This window comes from Akebia trifoliata, chromosome 8 (assembly GCF_017979445.1).
Source record: "Akebia trifoliata isolate Shusen 1 chromosome 8, ASM1797944v1, whole genome shotgun sequence".
Taxonomy (NCBI): Eukaryota; Viridiplantae; Streptophyta; class Magnoliopsida; order Ranunculales; family Lardizabalaceae; genus Akebia; species Akebia trifoliata.
In genome coordinates, this window is record NC_141382.1 from 39,782,961 (window position 1) to 39,801,818 (window position 18,858).

General features: G+C 35.2%; 1 protein-coding gene across 1 annotated transcript; it reads left to right on the plus strand.

Annotated features, from left to right (window-relative positions):
* Nucleotides 1-10,707: 10,707 nt before the first annotated feature.
* LOC147396793 (protein PHOSPHATE-INDUCED 1-like) lies at nucleotides 10,708-11,579 on the plus strand. The gene has a single exon (XM_086450170.1). It carries the CDS (start codon nucleotides 10,731-10,733, stop codon nucleotides 11,577-11,579), a length of 849 nt encoding a protein of 282 aa, XP_086306296.1. The 5' UTR covers nucleotides 10,708-10,730.
* The last annotated feature ends 7,279 nt before the right edge of the window (nucleotides 11,580-18,858 follow it).

Consider the following 18,858-nt stretch of genomic DNA (forward strand, 5'->3'; position numbering starts at 1 on the left):
GGTATAAAAGAAATCATAAAACATACGTAGGTAAAAAAGTCTATGTGGTGATCGATTTCATGCAAACAACTTGCATACATCAAAGATGAGAATGCCATACCTACTGATTTAGGCTAGTAATGGATACAATCTCAGTTTTCAATATTTACAGAACATTATCATAAGTTTTCCATAAGTAAGTAAACTAACAAAATCATAAGTTTATCTCAAAAAACAAGTATCACAAACCATCCAAAACACAAGATTCACTTAATAAAACTAACTAATTCAAAAGTTTTTCTGAAAAAAGAACGTATCAAATCAATCATCTGGTAGCTGTGTCGATGAGCCCGGTGGAGTTGGGAACGTGCCGCCAAACTATAATAAACATAAACATATCAGATTATCAGATATATATATATATATATATATATATAAACTTAATAAATATAAATTTTTTACTTACACATCGTGATAGGTTCATAACCATCTGTGCAAGATTATCAAACTCAACTTTATCAGCTTGTGTTCGTTGCTCGGCTTCATCCTTATCAGCTCGTCTAAGCCATTCGGCCTCAATCCTATCGACTTCTCTAAGCTGCTCAAACTCAATCCTATCGGCTTCTCTAAGCTGCTCATCCTTAATCCTATCAACCTCTCTTTGTTTCTCTATTTCATTCCTAGCTATCTTGAGCTGATGTTCCAAGGATGACCTTTCATTCTCTTGTTCCGACCTCTCACTAGCCAAATTCTCCTATAATGTTCTTATTTTCTCTCTCAACATGGTCATCTCTTCAGTGTTCATGGAAGAGGATGAGTCCTAACTAGATGATGACCCCCACAACTTTGTAGGAGTCGAACCCAATCCAAATCTACAAATACGACCGGGTCTCTCTGCACCCATGACCTGACTAAATACATCATTAGGTCCACTTGTATCCTTTGACCCTTCTGCTAAATTTTTGAGTATGTCTTGCATCTCCTTCTACAAAAAAAGTGATTCATGTAAATTTTATAATTACTATATATTTTTTTTTGAGTTCTATAAAATAATGTAATTGCACTTAATATTTTGGTAATAGCATCTTCATCAACAGGCACCCCATTTTTATGAGAATGGGTCATTATCCACATTGTAGCTCTGTTAAGGGTATGCCGGTGCCATTTTTATTTTCCTATTAAAACATTAATGAGAAAATAATAGTTAATCACATGATTATATTGAAAGAACAATGATAATGAACTAAATATTATTATGATTTATAATACCTCTTTGTAACGAAAATAAACAAAGCTCTTTGAACCAGACGTATGTAGTATTGTCTGCTGCGAGCGATTCTTCATATTTGTCTCACTTCAACATTGTATTAAGGACAAACAATGAATAAAAATTACATGTGCAATAGTAGCAAATCTGAAATATTAAACATGTACCTGTCCTAACTCTGAATTCCAATAATCTATGAGTGCTGCCCACTGCTCAATAGGAACACCATCGGGATGATGCTCATATTGGGTTGCATCATCATCGTATACATCATACATAGTACGTTTAAGACCGTACTTGTAGTCCTTCAATTTCTTACCCATTGTTTTCATGATAAACGGACGATTCCTTATCATAATTTCAATTTTTTCCTATATATATCAACATGCCAATCAACTATTATATCATTCTAAAAGTTTTCAGTAAAGACAAAAATAAAATGTATTATTATTATGCTAAGAAATATTTTACCTACCAATAGCATTTGCCATGCGCGTTCTTTATCATCCTTATCAATCTTTCTCCACAATTGAATATCTAAACGAAACATATGTGGATCTCTAGCTATAACCCCATACAAATTAGATATCTTTGATACATGCTTTCCAAATGGTTGTTTAGCATTATCAAATTGTACTTTTAGTCTCACATTTGGTGGGAGAGAAAATAGGTTTAAGCACCTTGTTGGACCCCTTCTTTGTTTGGTGGTAGATCCAGATGACCCTCCACCAGTCTCGTTCTGTGATGGACATGACTCATTCTCTGAAGGGTTTATCTAAGACATGCAATAAACAAAAGAGTTAGCACACAATAAATTATATGGAAAATAAATTAAATAATTAGTAATCATTTCTAACCAAATAAGTATACTAATTAACATTCTAAGTTTCGATTGATTGTGGAACCCTTACAAACAACAAATTTAATTTCAATAACTCAAATTACCAAACAAATAAGAAAACTCCAACCCTCAAAAAGTAGATCCAATACAAGTAAACAATAGTACCTAATGCAAGTTGGGTATCTTTAAATATCAAATTACCAGAAATATAACAAGTCCCATAAAACTTAACCCTTAATTATTAATCAAAAATAAAAAAAATGCCTCCATAAATTTCCTGAAACCCGTGTAAGCATACCCAATTCAAGATTCTACACAAAACCCAGCATCCAAGCAACAATTATGCTTAAGAAATTCATAATTCTATAAAGAAAAATGAACAAAAACTCTAAAATTCATATATAAAGAAAAACTAATTCAATAATACCCAATACAAGTTGGGTATATTTCAAGATCAAATTACCAGAAATGGTACAAATCCTATAAAACTTAATCATTAATCATTAATCAAAAATCAAAAAATTCCTCCATAAATTTTTTGAAACATGTATAATCATATTCAATTCAAGATTCTACATAAAACTTAGCATCCAAGTAATAATTTTACCAAAGAAATCCATAGTTTTATGAAGAAAAAGGAACAAAAACTCCAAAATTCATGAAAAAATCTGGTTCAATAATACCCCATACAAGTTGGGTATCTTTAAAGATCAAAATACCAAAAATAAAATAAACCCCATAAAACTTAACCCTTAATTACTAACCAAAAATAAAAAAATTCCTCCATAAATTTCCTGAAACATGTATAAGCATACCCAATTCAAGATTCTATACAAAACCTAGAATCCAATAAATTATTTTACCAAAAAAATCCATAGTTCTATAAAAAAAACTCCAAAATTCATGAAAAAAAGAACATTCAAGATGAAAGTAATGAGAATTAAAAAAAAATCTTTACAAACCTCAAATCTATAGAGCCTTGGTATACCAACTGCAACGGATTGAGGTTCTATGTCTTTTGTGGGGATGAAAATCGTAATAGAGACGAAGAGGATGTGAGAAGAAGAAATTTGGAGTTAGGGTAAGAGACTGAGATAGACAAAGAGAGTCTTGATAAAATAACTGTAATGAGTTGTAGGAATGAAAACTATAACAAAGACGAAGAAGGTGTGAAAATGAAAGATTTGGAGTTAGGGCAAGAGGGTGAGATAGAAGGAGAGAGTGCGAGAAGGAGATGGAATGAAATCGATGGAGACGTACAGTGCAAGAGGGAGAGAGAAAACAAAAATGAAAGATTGGCGCCAAAAATTTGGTGATTCATCCAAGATTTCCCAAAATCGCTGTCGATGTTGCTGTGTTGACGGTGGTTCAAGGCAAAATTGCCTCTAAAAATGATTTTTCTAGGTAAATATGAATTGGGTGGCGTTAACAAAAGTTGGTGTGGCACTAAAAGCTTTCTTATTTTACCCAAATGAACTGCTGATGGCACTCCTATGCCATTCGTAGGCGTTGATTCAATTATTACATCTTGTTTGTCTCTTCTGGATGTTTATTATATTCCTAATCTTACTTTGAATCTTGTTTCTATTAGTCAATTATGTGAGTTGGGATACTTAGTATCTTTTTCTTCTTCCACTTGTTATGTGCAGGACCCGCGATCTTAGAAGCTGATTGGGACAGGCCATAGGTAAGGGGGACTTTATGTTTTGGATCAGCTCAAAGTACTGGAAGTTGCAGTTTCAAGTATGGATTTGTCATCTTTTCGTTTGAGTTGTTTGTCTTATGATTTTTATTTATGGCATTCTTGTTTAAGTCATGTTTCAGCATCTCACTTATAATTTTTAGCTTCTACTGGAGCATTAGAAAATTTAAAAACTTATGATATTTCTGATTGTAGAGGTTGGAAACTGGCAAAATTTCTACTTTACCATTTTATAGAGGTCTTTCTTTTTCTCTGGCTCTATTTGATTTTGTTCATTCTGATGTGTGGGGACCTTCCCCTATAACCACAAAAGGGGGGTTACGATATTATGTTTCGTTTATTGATGACTAGACTCGTTATTCTTGGGTTTATCTTATGAAACGTCGTTCTGATTATCTTTTTATTTTTAATAACTTCAGAGCTCTTGTTAAAACTCAACATTTGGCTATCATAAAGTATTTTCGTTGTGATTTAGGAGGAGAATATACTTCTAACGATTTTTCTAATTTACTTACTTCCGATAGTACTCTTCATCAAACTTCTTGTACAGATACCCTCGAATAGAATGGTGTTGCAGAAAGGAAGCATAGGCATCTTGTTGAAACAGCCCGTTCTCTTTTATTGTCTGTTGATGTTCCTAGTGTTTTTTTGGGAGAAGCAATTCTTATTGCTGCTCATTTGATTAATAGGATTCCAACCTAACACAATTTAGGTCTGTCACCCTTTGAGAAGTTGTATGGATATGCTCTTGATTACTCCTCTTTACGTGTTTTTGGTTCTACCTGTTTTGTTCTTCGACCTCATGTCGAGCGTAATAAATTGTCCTCACGGTCTGCTTTGTGTGTCTTTTGGGGCTATGGTGTAGGAAAAAAAGGATATCGTTACTTTGATCCAGTTAGTCAAAAGTTATGTCTCTTGTCATGTTGTGTTCTTTGAGCATATTCCATTTTTTTCTATTCTTGCTAGTCTTCATAATATGACCAAGCTTGATCTTATTCGTATTGATCCCTTTACTATTGACACTGAGGAAGCACCACCCGCTACTCAAGTTTTAGATAATGTATCTTGCAGGTTTTCCACTGACACCTCAATAGATTCTAGTACTTTGGTTCCTGATACACCTGTTCCTCCTCCTGCGGCTGCCGAATCATCTCCTGAGACTACAGTTTCTCTTCCTATTCACCAGTCTACACGTGTTCGTAAGTCTACTAAGTTACAAGATTTTTCTTACTCTTGTTATTCTAGCTCTTTTGCTTCATTTTTAGCTTCTATTCATCGTCTTTCTGAGCCTTTGTCTTATAAAGAGGCTGTTCGTGACCCACTTTGGCAGGATGCTATGGCTAAGGAACTTACTGCTCTGCATCAGACTCGTACTTGGGACTTGGTATCTTTACTACCAAGAAAACGTGCCATTGGTTCTTGTTGGTCTACAAAATCAAAATTAAATCCGATAGATCTATTGAAAGATACAAAGCCTGACTTGTTGCTAAAGGTTACTCTCAAGAGTATGACATGGATTATGAGGAGACTTTTGCCCCTATTGCAAAAATGACTACTGTTCGTACGCTCATTGTAGTTGCTTATATTCATCGATGGTACATATCTCAGATGGATGTTAAAAATGCCTTTTTGAATGGTGATCTTCATGAAGAAGTTTACATGGAGCCTCCTCCTAGTGTTTCTCACCAACCTGGTACAATTTGTAGGCTCCGAAAAGCCCTTTATGGTCTCAAACAAGCACCATGAGCCTGGTTTGAGATGTTCTCTACTATGATTACTTCGCTTGGTTTTCATCCTAGTCATCATGATTCGGCATTGTTTTGTCAAATGTACTGCTGGAGGTCGTATTCTGCTCTCTTTATATGTTGATGATATGATTATTACTGGTGATGATGTTGATGGAATTGCATCTTTAAAGTCTGAGTTAGCTCGTTGCTTTGCAATGAAAGATTTGGGCATGCTACGATATTTTCTGGGCATTGAAGTCGCCCCCTCTCTGAAAGGTTATATTTTATCCCAATCCAAGTACATCGTTGATATATTTCAGCGTGCACGTCTTACTGATAATAAGGTTGTTGATACCCCTCTTAAGACTAATGCTTGGTACTCTCCGTCTGATGGCTATCATGGTTGTCGGATCCTAGTTTATATCGTACTATTGTTGACAGCTTGGTTTATCTCACCATCACTCGTCCAGATATTGCACATGTTGTTCATGTAGTTAGTCAGTTTGTTACTATGCCTACTACAATTCATTGGACTGTTAAGAGAATGAAAATGGGATTTTTTTTGTGATTTTTAAAAGATTTAAGATTTTCCAACGTGGATAAACCTTGTGTGATCCTCCATTTGTTTTATTAATCAACTATAACCTTTAACTTCAATTGAATTGGATAAAAACCCCCCCCCCCCCCCCCCTCAACACCCCCTGCCCCCTCTTCCATTTTTTCAAGGAAAATTGTTCAATTTTAGTTTGTTAAGGATTTTAAACTTGTTTATGTTTGTTTGAATATTTTAGATTATAAAAAAAAAAATTGTTTTAGATATGTGAGCATATTTTATTGATTTTTTTTTAATTAAAGCATTTACCTATATGTTTTAAATTTGAAAATATTTTAAAATTTCTGAAATTTTGTTCAAAATGTTTTAAATTTATTAAAGGTTGATTTTTTTTATTTTTTTATTTTTATGTTTTTTAATTTTGTTGAGATCTAAGTTTTGCTTAAATTCTTCTTTTAAATTATTGTTTGTTTAATTTTTGGTTAAATTTTTTTAAAATTGATTAAACATTTTGTTAAAATGTTGGTTTGATTGGTTAAAATTTTTGTTTTAAAATTGTGATGGTTGATGAATTTTAATTTGTTGGTTGATTGAGGGTTTTTTTTTTTTTTTTAATATTTGCATTTCGATTTAAAATTAAGGCACTGATGTGTTAATTATCGAATTAACAGTTTAATGTTTTGAATGAAGGTTTAAATGTGTTGAAATGAAATTTAAGTGTTTCAATTTTCGATAGCTTAAATTGAGTGGATTTTGCTTTTTAGCTTAATTTCATTATTTGATGGGATGGATGAGCAACATTTTATGTGGAAAATTTCTTTATTTCATGTGAAAATTTGTAATTTCTTTTGAAATTTTTTGATATATCTAATTGTGGGGTTGGTAAATTTTCTCAATATGCATGAATATTATCGGAAGTTTATTTTTAGTCATGTTTTCCTAGGAATCGAGGTCTCTAAGTAAAAGTAAAATATCAAGGGATATTTTGGTAATTTTTGTAATTCTTCATAAAATTCTCTGTTTACATCAATTTTAGTCTTGTTAAATTCGAAATCATATTCTAAGCACAACATTGGTACTTTCGAGACATTTTAGAGGTGTAAGACGCACATGATGGTATTTTTGTTATTTTGTCAATTTTTTATATTGTAGCAAATGGCTTCTTTCAGTTTCAATGTAATTGTTTTTAAGTTTCGAGACATATTTTCCTAGCATTATGAGGTCTCTACATCATCAAAAGATGTGGCGAACCTAAGTGAATTTACTTGTTACGTTGAATGTATATGTGTGATGATCCTAAACGTGCATAATTTCTATGTCAAGTATGTTAAGTAAGAGAGATGAAATCAAGAGGACTAAGGAAGAAACATAAGGAATTGAAAGAAATCAGGAGAGGGCTTCTCACAAGCTTTGGACTTTTTTGCTTATTCTGTGCTCATCATTAGGAATCCACAGTAAATAGAAGATGGTTTGTCGAATTTGAGGGATGCAAAATGGGTTTCCGTAGGGCTCACTCGAGAGAGTCCCCCATTAGAGATTTTCTAGCCATTAGAGGAAGAGAGTGGACATAAAAAGAAAAAACATCTTCGAAGATGACTTCCTAAACACTGCAAAGTTTGTGAGAGCATCTGCCACAGTGTTTGGTTGGCAACATGCACGTCCCCATATAGTCGACGTCTTGCATGGTATGGGTGCCTTTTTCTGGCCAAGCTTACTGTAGGATGTCTTTTATAAATTTGAATCAGATTATATGGTTAAAACACAACCAACAATAAAATAATAATAATAATAATAATAATAATAATAATAATAAGCAATTGTAGTACATCTCAAAATCCTCAATCCTACTACTCTGAATCTAGTTATACTACTCGATAATTAGCTTGGGGATTCTTTGGCTAATCGAAGCAGTTATTAGGTCAACCCAGGAAACCTTAGACTAACAAGCTAATTACTCTTGTTATTTTAGCAAAAATCATTTTCATAACTAAAGAAAACCATATTTACCTTCACATAAATTAAAATACCTCAACAAAAATAGTCAATTTATGTCAATACATTAAATTAGGTTAAATATGACAGATAACCATGAAGATATTGATAATTGGAGCATAGAGGTCAAGTCATGCTTGCTGGGCTTAGAATTCACCTAGATTTCTAGTTTAATAAAACAACCAAGACTTCCTCTTGAAGAAGTACAAACTTCAATGGAAAAAATGATTTCAATACACTAAGATGTTTTAATGCATCATTTGGGTAGCCCAGAAAATGAAACAAATCAGTATTATTTTAGGCATAGAAGTTTAGAGAAAATGCCCACTCTTTCTTGTTACCAATCTCTTATGGTAGTCTCATAACTCATCTCTTTTTTTCAGTCTCATTCTTCGAATGCTCCAACGAACTCCCTTTTTCATCTTTGGAAAATTTTCCCTTCTTGCTTCTTATCCCCAAGTATTTCTCTATGGAGGATGCATGAGTAGAATCGTTCGAGCTATAGTCAAGCCCATGTGAGACAGTGGGCTCCAATGGCGACTGCAAGAAATTGACCGAGCTATAACGACGATGTAAATTTTTTGGCATGGCCGCTAACGTTGACATTTCTTCTTTCTTCAATGCCTTTGCATGGTAACTCATATGACCTCTCAAGGAAAAGGATGTTGAGAAAACTTTGCCGCATTTACGACATAAATGTGGGTCATCATAAGGCCATGGTTTTTTCTGGGACCCAGTAACACAACCAGCAATCAAATTGCTTGAGCTAATTAATGGGTTTTCTTGAACCCATAAAGAACTGTTAAGGCAAGAATCATTTTGGTTGTTCTGGCTTGGAACAAGCCCTAATTTGTTCCACAAAGTGCAGGGCCCATTTGATCCAAGTAAAGAAGTACTCACAGAATTGGGATCACGACACAAATGCTTTGACATGGGAAATGAACCATTTGAAGTAGACAAAGTCATGTTACTAATGTTAGGAACATGGGTTGGTTCGTTTCTCACTGAAAGTGAACCAATTGAGCCAACCATTTAGTCTATTGCCCATGCTAGAAACATAATGTGTATTATTACCCATGTCAGGAACAATAGCTTGATTGGTTCTCATAATGTTTAGGCCAAGCAGTGATGAATAGGTAGAGGTAGGACCCAGATTTGGTTGGTTTCTATTCAAAATAGAGCCATTCAAACAACATAAAGGTGTTTCATCAAAGATGGGAAGATGAGATGCTGCATTTGTTACAGGGAGGTTGGAATAACTACTTGAATCGATCCAAGGTACATTGGAAGAACTATGAAAGTGGGCCTCTTGTATGTGCTATAGGACGGAGTCATTTAAACCAATTAATAAAGAATTGGTAAAGCTAGTTGGTCCTCTAAGCCAACAAAAGAAGTATTTGTAAAGTTGAGAACATGGTCATTTTGGTTTATTGGAGGGTAGGAACCACATAACTCTAGCATCAAAGGGGTAGATTTTGTAGGGATACGACCATTACTCTGGTCTGCAATGACCGTAAAGGATTCATTAGAGTTTAACAAACCTTCATCTGTACCGCTAGAAATACCGTCTTGTCCATTTGTCAGTGGAAGAGTACCATTGCAGCACATCAAGGAAGGTTCGTTGCTCGAAATCGGAATAAAACCATCTTGGACCCCCATTTTTATCAGCCCATTCCTGTTGAGAGAAATAACCTTACCTGGATTGGAAACAGGCTCAACTTGCTGTTCTTAAAATAGTGACGAATCATTTTCTTTTACGAACCATTCCTTGTTTATCAATCTCGAAAACGTTGAAAGGTCGGATTCATTGGGTGATTGAAGCAATTGATCCATCCATGCATCTCCATTCGAAGGGGTTGGAAGCTCAACACCTTGTTGGTTCTCCATTTATATACGTTGGCTGAACTATGGGAGAAGGGAAGAGAATATATATAGAAGGATTGAGAAGGAGAAAAGTTGGTTTAGTTGATGAGATGAGGGACTTAGAGATGGTGAGGCATGTTTTATAAAAGACATAATGACCATCTTAATTGTAGTACAGCGGAATATTCTGATTTCATAAATAAGATTACAACCGCCTCTTCATGTCTTTTTTCCCAAAGTTGATCATCAGCTCGCCTATTAAATTCTACAATTACACAAACGAGTTGTACTGGGGCGACATTGGCTCTCGTACTTTACTGACAAGTGTTGAAAAGTGGTTACTTACATTTCAGTCGAGTTTACTCTACTGAATTCTATGTTGACTCTGAAATACAAACTCGTTTGAACCAACCACTTTGGTCAACCGTAAACCCAATCATTTCGTATTAGCAACTCGACTAACTTTCTTTTTTATGGGAAATATTAACTAAATATAATTCAAAAATTTAAATTATTTTGGATATATATATATGAGAGGCGTTCAGTGCCTTCTATTTTATCAGTCGTTTTAACAAAAGAAACTCAACCGTCGGATATATAACGATTGGATGGTCAAGATTGCATCTGCGTTAAGTTATAGACTTATGGGCTTTTTACAGCGTCATCCCTCAGTTTTACATTATTTAGTGCCACCTCCCTGGCACAATTACAGCCTGAGTGAAAAAGAACAGAGAGTTCATCTGTTCTCTATAAACCCTCGAACCCCTCGAACCTCTCTCTCTCTCAGGCTCTCGATCTTGTTCAACATGACTTCCTCTGTTTCAACTCTGCTTCTACAACTCCTTTTAGTGGTCTCTTTCTTTCATTTCTCCTTTGGAGGAAGAAGACTCACCGAGTTGGTAACAGAAGAACCTCTTCTCCTAAAATACCACAACGGTCCTCTTCTTTCTGGCAAAATCTCTATCAATCTCATCTGGTATGGTAAATTCAAGCCCTCTCAACACGCTATCGTATCTGATTTCCTCAATTCTCTTTACCTTTCCAAACCCCAAAACCAAAACAACCCATCTATCTCCACTTGGTGGGAAACCACCCAAAAAAACTACCATCTCTCTTCCAAAAAACCCAATTCTCTTCTTCTCTCAATGGGGAAACAAATCCTCGATGAGAACTACTCAATGGGTAAATCTCTAACAAGTAAACAAATCGTGAGATTGGCAGCAAAAGGCGAGGAAAAGAATGCCATTAATGTGGTTTTAACTTCTTCTGATGTAATCGTTGAGGGGTTTTGCTCAAGCAGGTGTGGAACCCATGGGTCGTCTTCTTCGAGTTCCCAGGTTAAGAACAAGAATTACAAGTTTGCTTACATCTGGGTTGGTAACTCAGAGACTCAGTGTCCAGGTCAATGCGCTTGGCCGTTTCATCAACCGATTTATGGACCACAAAGTCCACCATTGGTTGCACCCAACAACGATGTGGGTTTGGATGGCATGGTTATTAACTTGGCTAGCCTTTTGGCTGGAACCGCTACGAACCCATTTGGTAATGGTTACTTTCAAGGACCAGCAGAAACGCCTCTTGAGGCTGCATCAGCTTGTCCTGGTGTTTTTGGGTTTCGCGGGTTTAAAGAGAACAGACGAGGTTCAAGGGTTTAGAGAGAACAGACGAACTCTCTGTTCTTTTTCACTCAGGTTGTAATTGAGCCAGGGAGGTGGCACTAAATAATGTAAAACTGAGGGATGACGCTGTAAAAAGCCTATAAGTCTATAACTTAACGCAGAGGCAATCTTGACTATCCAATCGTTATATATCCGACGGTTGAGTTTCTTTTGTTAAAACGACTGATAAAATAGAAGGCGTTGAACGCCTCCCTATATATATATATAGGAAGCAGTTCCGCAACCTTAAAGTTTGCCAAGTTTTGTGCTAAACATTTTTTGTAAATCACTTTTGATGGGGTTAGAAGTTTTGGAATAGGCGGATTTTTTGTGAGGATGATCTCTACGGTGATGAGATCATCCTAACAAAAAATCATCTCATCTTGAAACTTCTAACCTTAGTTTACAAGTTGAAGAATTGTGGACCATCCAATTTTTGTAAATCACTTTTGATGGGGTTAGAAGTTTTGGAATAGGCTGATTTTTGGTGAGGATGATCTCCTCATCATAGAGATCATCCTCACAAAAAATCAGCTCATTCCAAAGCTTCTAACCCATAGTTTAAAAAATGTTTGGCACCAAACTTGGCAAACTTTAGGGCTGCTGAACCGTCCCTATATATATATATATATATGTATATGTTAATATCAAAATAACAAGTTCAGTCAAACGAAATTGACTCTGGACTCAGATTTTTTTGCAGATTTGTCCAGCTTAATTAAGACTAGTAACGACCATTTTGCCCAACTGGTGATACGTGAATGTACATGGTGAACCCCCACATGTCCAGAGCTTGTCATGTTCGATAATAACAAGTAGAGGGTAATGCTACAGTGACTGTGCAGGACACTACGATTGACACTGAGCTGACATGGAGGTGTGTTCACTTGTATCTCAAGGAAAGAATCTAAGGGTCCATGCACACATAAACGTTGGCTCAGTGTCGAACTCATTGTCATAAGAAGTAATCTTAGCATTTTCTTAACAAGTATTAGTCTAAATGATGATTTCCAGCTTAGCCTACATTAGAAATTATTATTACTATTTTTTTTTTCTTTCTTTTTTCCAATAAATAGTTTCTTTTTTAACTTAATGTAAGGCTAGAAACTAAGCTCGTCATTTTCAGTAGTGTACTGCTCTCCAACTTTAGATCTCACGATTAGGATCCTCTAGTTAGCAATGAAGATGATTTCATCTAGGAATTTGTGAGCCTTATTATTATTATTATTATAAGTAAACAAGTGGAAATTTATATATGTTATCAATGACACAATGAGGTTATTTAATGGATACTTCCAAGGGCGGAGACTCCGCTATGGATTGATCACTCAAAACAAAACTAGAACTTAAAGGGAACAATATTATTTCTATCCCAGAGGAAGATATCCAAAAAGAAATTGATCAATGGGAAAATACTCTTGTTGGGTATTTGTTGGGTAAGAGTCCTAATTTAATGGGTCTGAAGGCTAAGTTAGATAAGCTTTGGAAGATCAAGGCTAATGTTGACATCACCTCAATAGATGCTGGATTTTTTCTATTTAAATTTAGCCTTTCAGAACATTGTTCGACAATTCTAAATTCTACTAGTTGGACAATTGGGGGTCATCCTCTGAGTATTAGATGATGGCATTCGATTATACAGTTGTCAAGGGAGTTACTCAATTCAATTCCTATTTGGATAAGACTTCTATAGCTTCCACTGCAATTCTGGTTTTCAGAATATCTCAGTTCTATTGTTAGTACGCTAGGTAGTGTAGACACCTCATTTTTACATCAGCTTGATTTGACAAGTCATCACCCGGTTGTTGTGGATTCTTAATGATGAGCGTAGAATAATACAAAGAAATCGAAATCTTGTGAGATGCACTTTTCTAATTCCCTCGACGTTGAAATTACGCACGCTTAGGATAGACTCGATTTAGCAATATGTACACTTAGGTTCGCCAAACATTTCATTAACCAAGAGACCTCACATTGCTAGAAAAATGGAACTCTGGACTAAGAAATAATCACATTAGGAGTGGTAGAAATCCAACGTCAAAATTCGCTCAAATTGACAAAATGATTAAAATACCCCCGATGCTTAAATCATCACCTTGAAATTAGTCTGCTTTTATAAAAGGGTGAAATAGCTCTGATAATATTATTTTAGCTCATGAACTTTTTCGCAATTACCATCTTGATTTGAGCACTCATTTATTTTCTTGTCGAAGTTGAGTTAAAGAAAGCTTATGATAAAGTTAGGTGGGACTTTATTTTGAATATTCTTGCTCAATTGGGATGTGACCAAATTTGGATTTCTTGGGTTAGGAAATGTATCTCGTCTCCTCTTTTTTGCATTGTTCTTAATGGTTCTTCTTTTCGCTATTTTCCTAACAATTGTGGATTAAGACAAGGGAACCCTATTTGCCCATACTTGTTCACTATTGTTATGGAAGCATTTTCTTATATCCTTGAGGATAGATTTGGGCAAAATCTTAAGATAAAATTTTCCAATCCGGCTAATAAATTCCAATCAATTAAGATCTGAAGAAAAATTATATCAATCATAACCTTGAAAAATCTAATCTTTGATCGAACAAATCAATGCAAGAGCCAATCATACTAATTTCACCAATCAAAGAATGAAATTCATGATTTAAAACTTATTGGATTGATTCAAAACCGATCTACGAAATAAAATAGTAAGGTTCGACCAAAAGATCTCACCACATGATGATTTCCAAAGTTAAAACAAAAAAGGAAGGAAATCTAAGGAGGATCCCCTTCATCCTCTTCTTGGTTCAACCAACAAATGATATTAAAAAAATGAGAGAAACAAAAAGGAAAGAAAAAACTTATAATAGCCCCGCCTCTCCTCCCCTTCCCCCTCATGATTCTGGCGAAACATTTTCTTTGATGGGGCAGCAAGGATAGAGTTCTAAAAGATCTTAAAAGAAAAAGAAAAGAAGAGTAAAAAGTAACCCTGGTTTTTGAGAAATATTGCCGAGTCAACTCATTGAATTTCTTGTACACGTGGAGGGTAAAAATTATTGTCATTTTTGTGTAGTATGTGAGTTAACTCGCTGAATTTTGGGCCCATGGAAAGAATTGAATCAATTTGGTAGTCATTTGTACCCATGTTATGATATTTACCTATTTGGCCGCAATTTATACATGTAATGATTTTTGAACCAATTTGGTAATTATTTCAGCATATGATGTTTTTACCAATTTGGAAATCATTTGTGCATGTGAGGGGGGTTTTTTTTTTTCCTTTTTGAGAATTATTTATAAATGTGGTACACTTACAAATTTGCAAAGTATTTATGCCTACGTTTACCAATTTGAAAATCATTTGGACATGCGGGGATTTTACCAATTTATGTCTGTAGAGATTTTTACCCATTCGAAAGTTATTTATGCATGTAGGGATTTTTACCAATTTTGAAATTACATATGCATGTGGGGATATTTCCCTTTGAGTGGAACCCTAAATGTAAATGGGCATCCATTCAATATGAGTGGAAACCTAAATGTTGCAATCACTGTGTATCCTGTTATCATTCAAAGGATAGATGTCTCAAAGTTTAACAGTAGGGTTGACAAGGGCGGAGCCAAGATTTTCTTGTAGTGGGAATAAACAGAAGCTTGTTAATAGGGGAAAATTCCGTGACATTCTTTTATGGATTGGATTGCAATAAACAGAAGCTTGTTAATAGGGGAAAATCTAAGGAAGAAAGAGCTAGTTTCACGTTGTGTATTTTGCCGAAATGCTAGTGATGAGAATGTCCATTTATTGTTTACTTGCACCTACAATAGTGATGTGTGGAGATTGATTCTTTCATTGGCTAATATTAGAAGAGATAACGTGGGAAATGTGGAGGATGAGGTTACTTTCATTGGTAGTCATCCTAGCCTAAAGAGTATTCTAAGTACAATGTTTTGTTCCACAGTCTAGCATGCTTGGCGTGGACGTAATCAAAGAATTTTTATGAGAAAGAGCTCAATGGGCAGTAGCTTTGCCACTTAATTATGTATGATGTTCGTGGTAAACTAGAAGGTATGGTGACTTACAATCATGTTGTTTTCAACCTTATTCAAGGTGGGATGCAAAGGAACTATAAAATCGGAGCTATTCAAGTTATTGCAACTATAAAATGGTAGCCTCCTCCTAAGGGATTCATTAAGTTGAATATTGATGGATCTCTTTCAGATAGAGGTGCTGGTTATGGTTTTATTGCTAGGAACCATGGTGGTGAAATAATTACAGCTGCTTTTGGCCATTCTAATCATTCAGACATTATAGCAATCAAAATGGAAGCTATTCTTAAGGGATTGAATTTCCTTGGAACAAATGCTTTTTTGAAAATCATTGTTAATTAAGATTCTTTGGTTGCTATTCAAAGTATTTTGGAATGTGGAATTCGCCTTGGAAATAGACGAATCTTGTTCGAGACATCCGAAGATCTATGTTGAGTTTTGACTCAATTGATATGAAATTTGCTTGGCGTGAATGTAATGGAGCTGCTGATTGGCTCGCCCGGAAGGGAGCTGCAATTGGGCATTTTAGTTTCTTAGTTTCTTATGATATTCTTGCCAATTTGTATAACGTCACCTTGGAAGATAAAACTTCTTCTTTCTTTCGGCATTAGCCACTTTTACTAAATCAAGGGGAGGCCCTTTATAGCCTCAGCTTACCAATAATAAAAAATGAATTCACGTAGCACATTGCATGTGTTGTTGAATATTGTTTCTCAAATTTTTTTTTTTTTTAATTACTGGAGTTTTCAAAACGATATATCTTAGATAAAATGATATTTAAAATTTCATATTAAAAAAGGAAAAGTTTGAGGACAAATTCGTCAGGTATCTGATACACGGCCTAAGATTTTAAGGGCATTGTAGGAAAGCGAAATATGCATATTGTAGACACTCCATTTTTGCATTTGCCTAATTCGACAATTCGTCACCTAGTTACCATGAATTCCTAATGATTATCGCAAAGAACTCGAAGGCTTGTGAGTACTATCCCTGATTCCTTCTGTTTCTAATGTTTTCATCTCCCCTACTCGTTACGACTCGGCATAGAAATTTATGCACGCTTAGGATCGTTACATCTTACACTCGATTTAGTAAGCACGTACGCTTTAGGTTCGATACACAGTTCGATAACTTAGAGACCTCGCTACGCTAGGAAAATGTGACTTTGAAACTTAGAAATAATCACGTTGAAACTAAAAGAAACCTCACGTTAAAATTCGTAAAAATCTGCAAAAATCGTTAAAATAATGAAAATACCCTTCATGAATTTCGGACCTCCGAAAGACCTCGAAAGCACCTCCATTGCACTCAGAATATGATTTCGAGTCCAACGAGACCCAAACCGATAAAAACAGAGAAATTTAGGAAAAATAATAAAAATGACCAAAATGCCCCTTAACCTTCAAATTCAATTTAGAAACCTCGATCTTTAGGAAAACACAATAAAAACCAAAACCCAATCCAATCCAACAATTGAAAATAAAAACTTAATTAAAAATCAAACAATTCAAATTCAAACAATTAAAACTAAAAATAAACCTCAAATTAAAAATTAAACAAGTCAAAGTCAAACAATTAAAATTAAAATTCAACAATTCAAATTAAAATCCAATAATTCAAACTAAAAAAAAAAAAAGTTAAACAATTCAAATGAAAAAAATCCAAATAATTAAAACTAAACGATTTAAACAATTCAAACTAAACAATTCAAACGAAAAAAATCCAAACAATTAAAATCCAATTAAAAAAATTTTCAAATGAAAAATCGATCAACCAATAAAATCAAAAGAAAACTTTTCATTAATCAACCAATAAAGAATTTCACTTAATTAATCAATCAAAAAAAATATATATATATCCGTCAACGAATAAAGCCAAAATTAAACAAATTAAAAATCGATCAATCAATAAAATTCAAAATAAAATTTTTTAAAGTTAAAATCGACCAATCACTATTGGCCAATAAGGGACTACTAACGTAGTGTGAGTAGCGCAAGATCCTCACTCCCATTCTCCCAAAAGAAAGAAGGTAAGTGAGTGAAACGTGTTAATTGAAAGAAAAAGGAGAAAGAAAATAAAAAAAATTAGAAAGTTTTCTGATATAAAAGAAGAAGACGTCTTCTTCTTCTTGATCTCTCAACGTCCTTGGGGCTGGCTCTCAGACCTCTCCCTCTCCTTGTTCATCTTCCCTTTTCACTCTCAGCCCTCTTCTCTCTCTATTGGTGGTTGTACCAACACCTAGCCATTAATCTTGTATTCCATAGCACCCACAATACTTTACAACGTCCTCTTCTTTGCTGGTTGCTGTACCAGCACCCTTCCACATCTTCAACACCCTTTCAACCTCTAAAACGACATCTCCTTCAACCTTCACTATCTCCAGCATCAATTGCTACCCCATCTCCATTTCAGTACCCATAGCACAACCCACTAACCTTTTTTCACTTTTTTTTTCTCTGTCCAATACCTCCTTCTCTGCAAAAAAACGTCCATTGCAGCCCCCTGTTCTCCTCCCCCATTAAACCCGCAACACAGCCCCTCCTATCTTCTCCATTGATTTTCTCATTCCTCTCCTTCACCTCCCTCTCACGTCCCTCTCGCCTCTCTCTCCCATCTTTGCAACTCAGTCTATTGCAGCCATTGCTGCAGCTTCGTTCTTTGCTGCCCAACGCCCAGTCAACTCTCTCTCCCTACTGAGAAAGCGGCCCAAGGCCCTCTTCACGTCCTCTCCTCTTCAGCAAAACACAGCTCTCTTCATGTTTTGGAGCTTGCTGCCTCTTCCTCTATGGCTGCAATTTGCTGCAGCACCTTGGACTGAAATCTTCGTCACCCTTCATCACTTTCATGTTCTAACACAGCCCTAGCACATCTCACATCATCTTCTTAACTCTTGCAACGCCTCCTTTGCTGCCCAGTACGACAGCGACTTGTCTTAACCTGGATTTTTATGATTCGTTGCTACCACGCCTTCCTTTCGGCTCCTTGCTACAGTACCGACAAGAGTACCTCTTTCTCTCTCTGCCTTCGTCTCTCGAGCATCCATAGCAACGGTACTCACAGGTCTTCGAGTCCTACCTGAAGGAATCAATCCATTATTCCCAATTCAATAGGTAAGTTTACTTTTATTTTATTTTTTGTTTATTCTTGCATATCGCATAGGATCCGATATTTTTTTTTTATGTATTCTTATATTTTTTATAGAGGTAGGACTAGGAAGGTATTTTTTTTTTATATAGTTTTTTTATATTTTTCA

Excerpts from the sequence above, each read along its gene's own strand:
- LOC147396793 (XM_086450170.1), top strand. The coding sequence starts at position 10,731 with ATGACTTCCTCTGTTTCAACTCTGCTTCTACAACTCCTTTTAGTGGTC.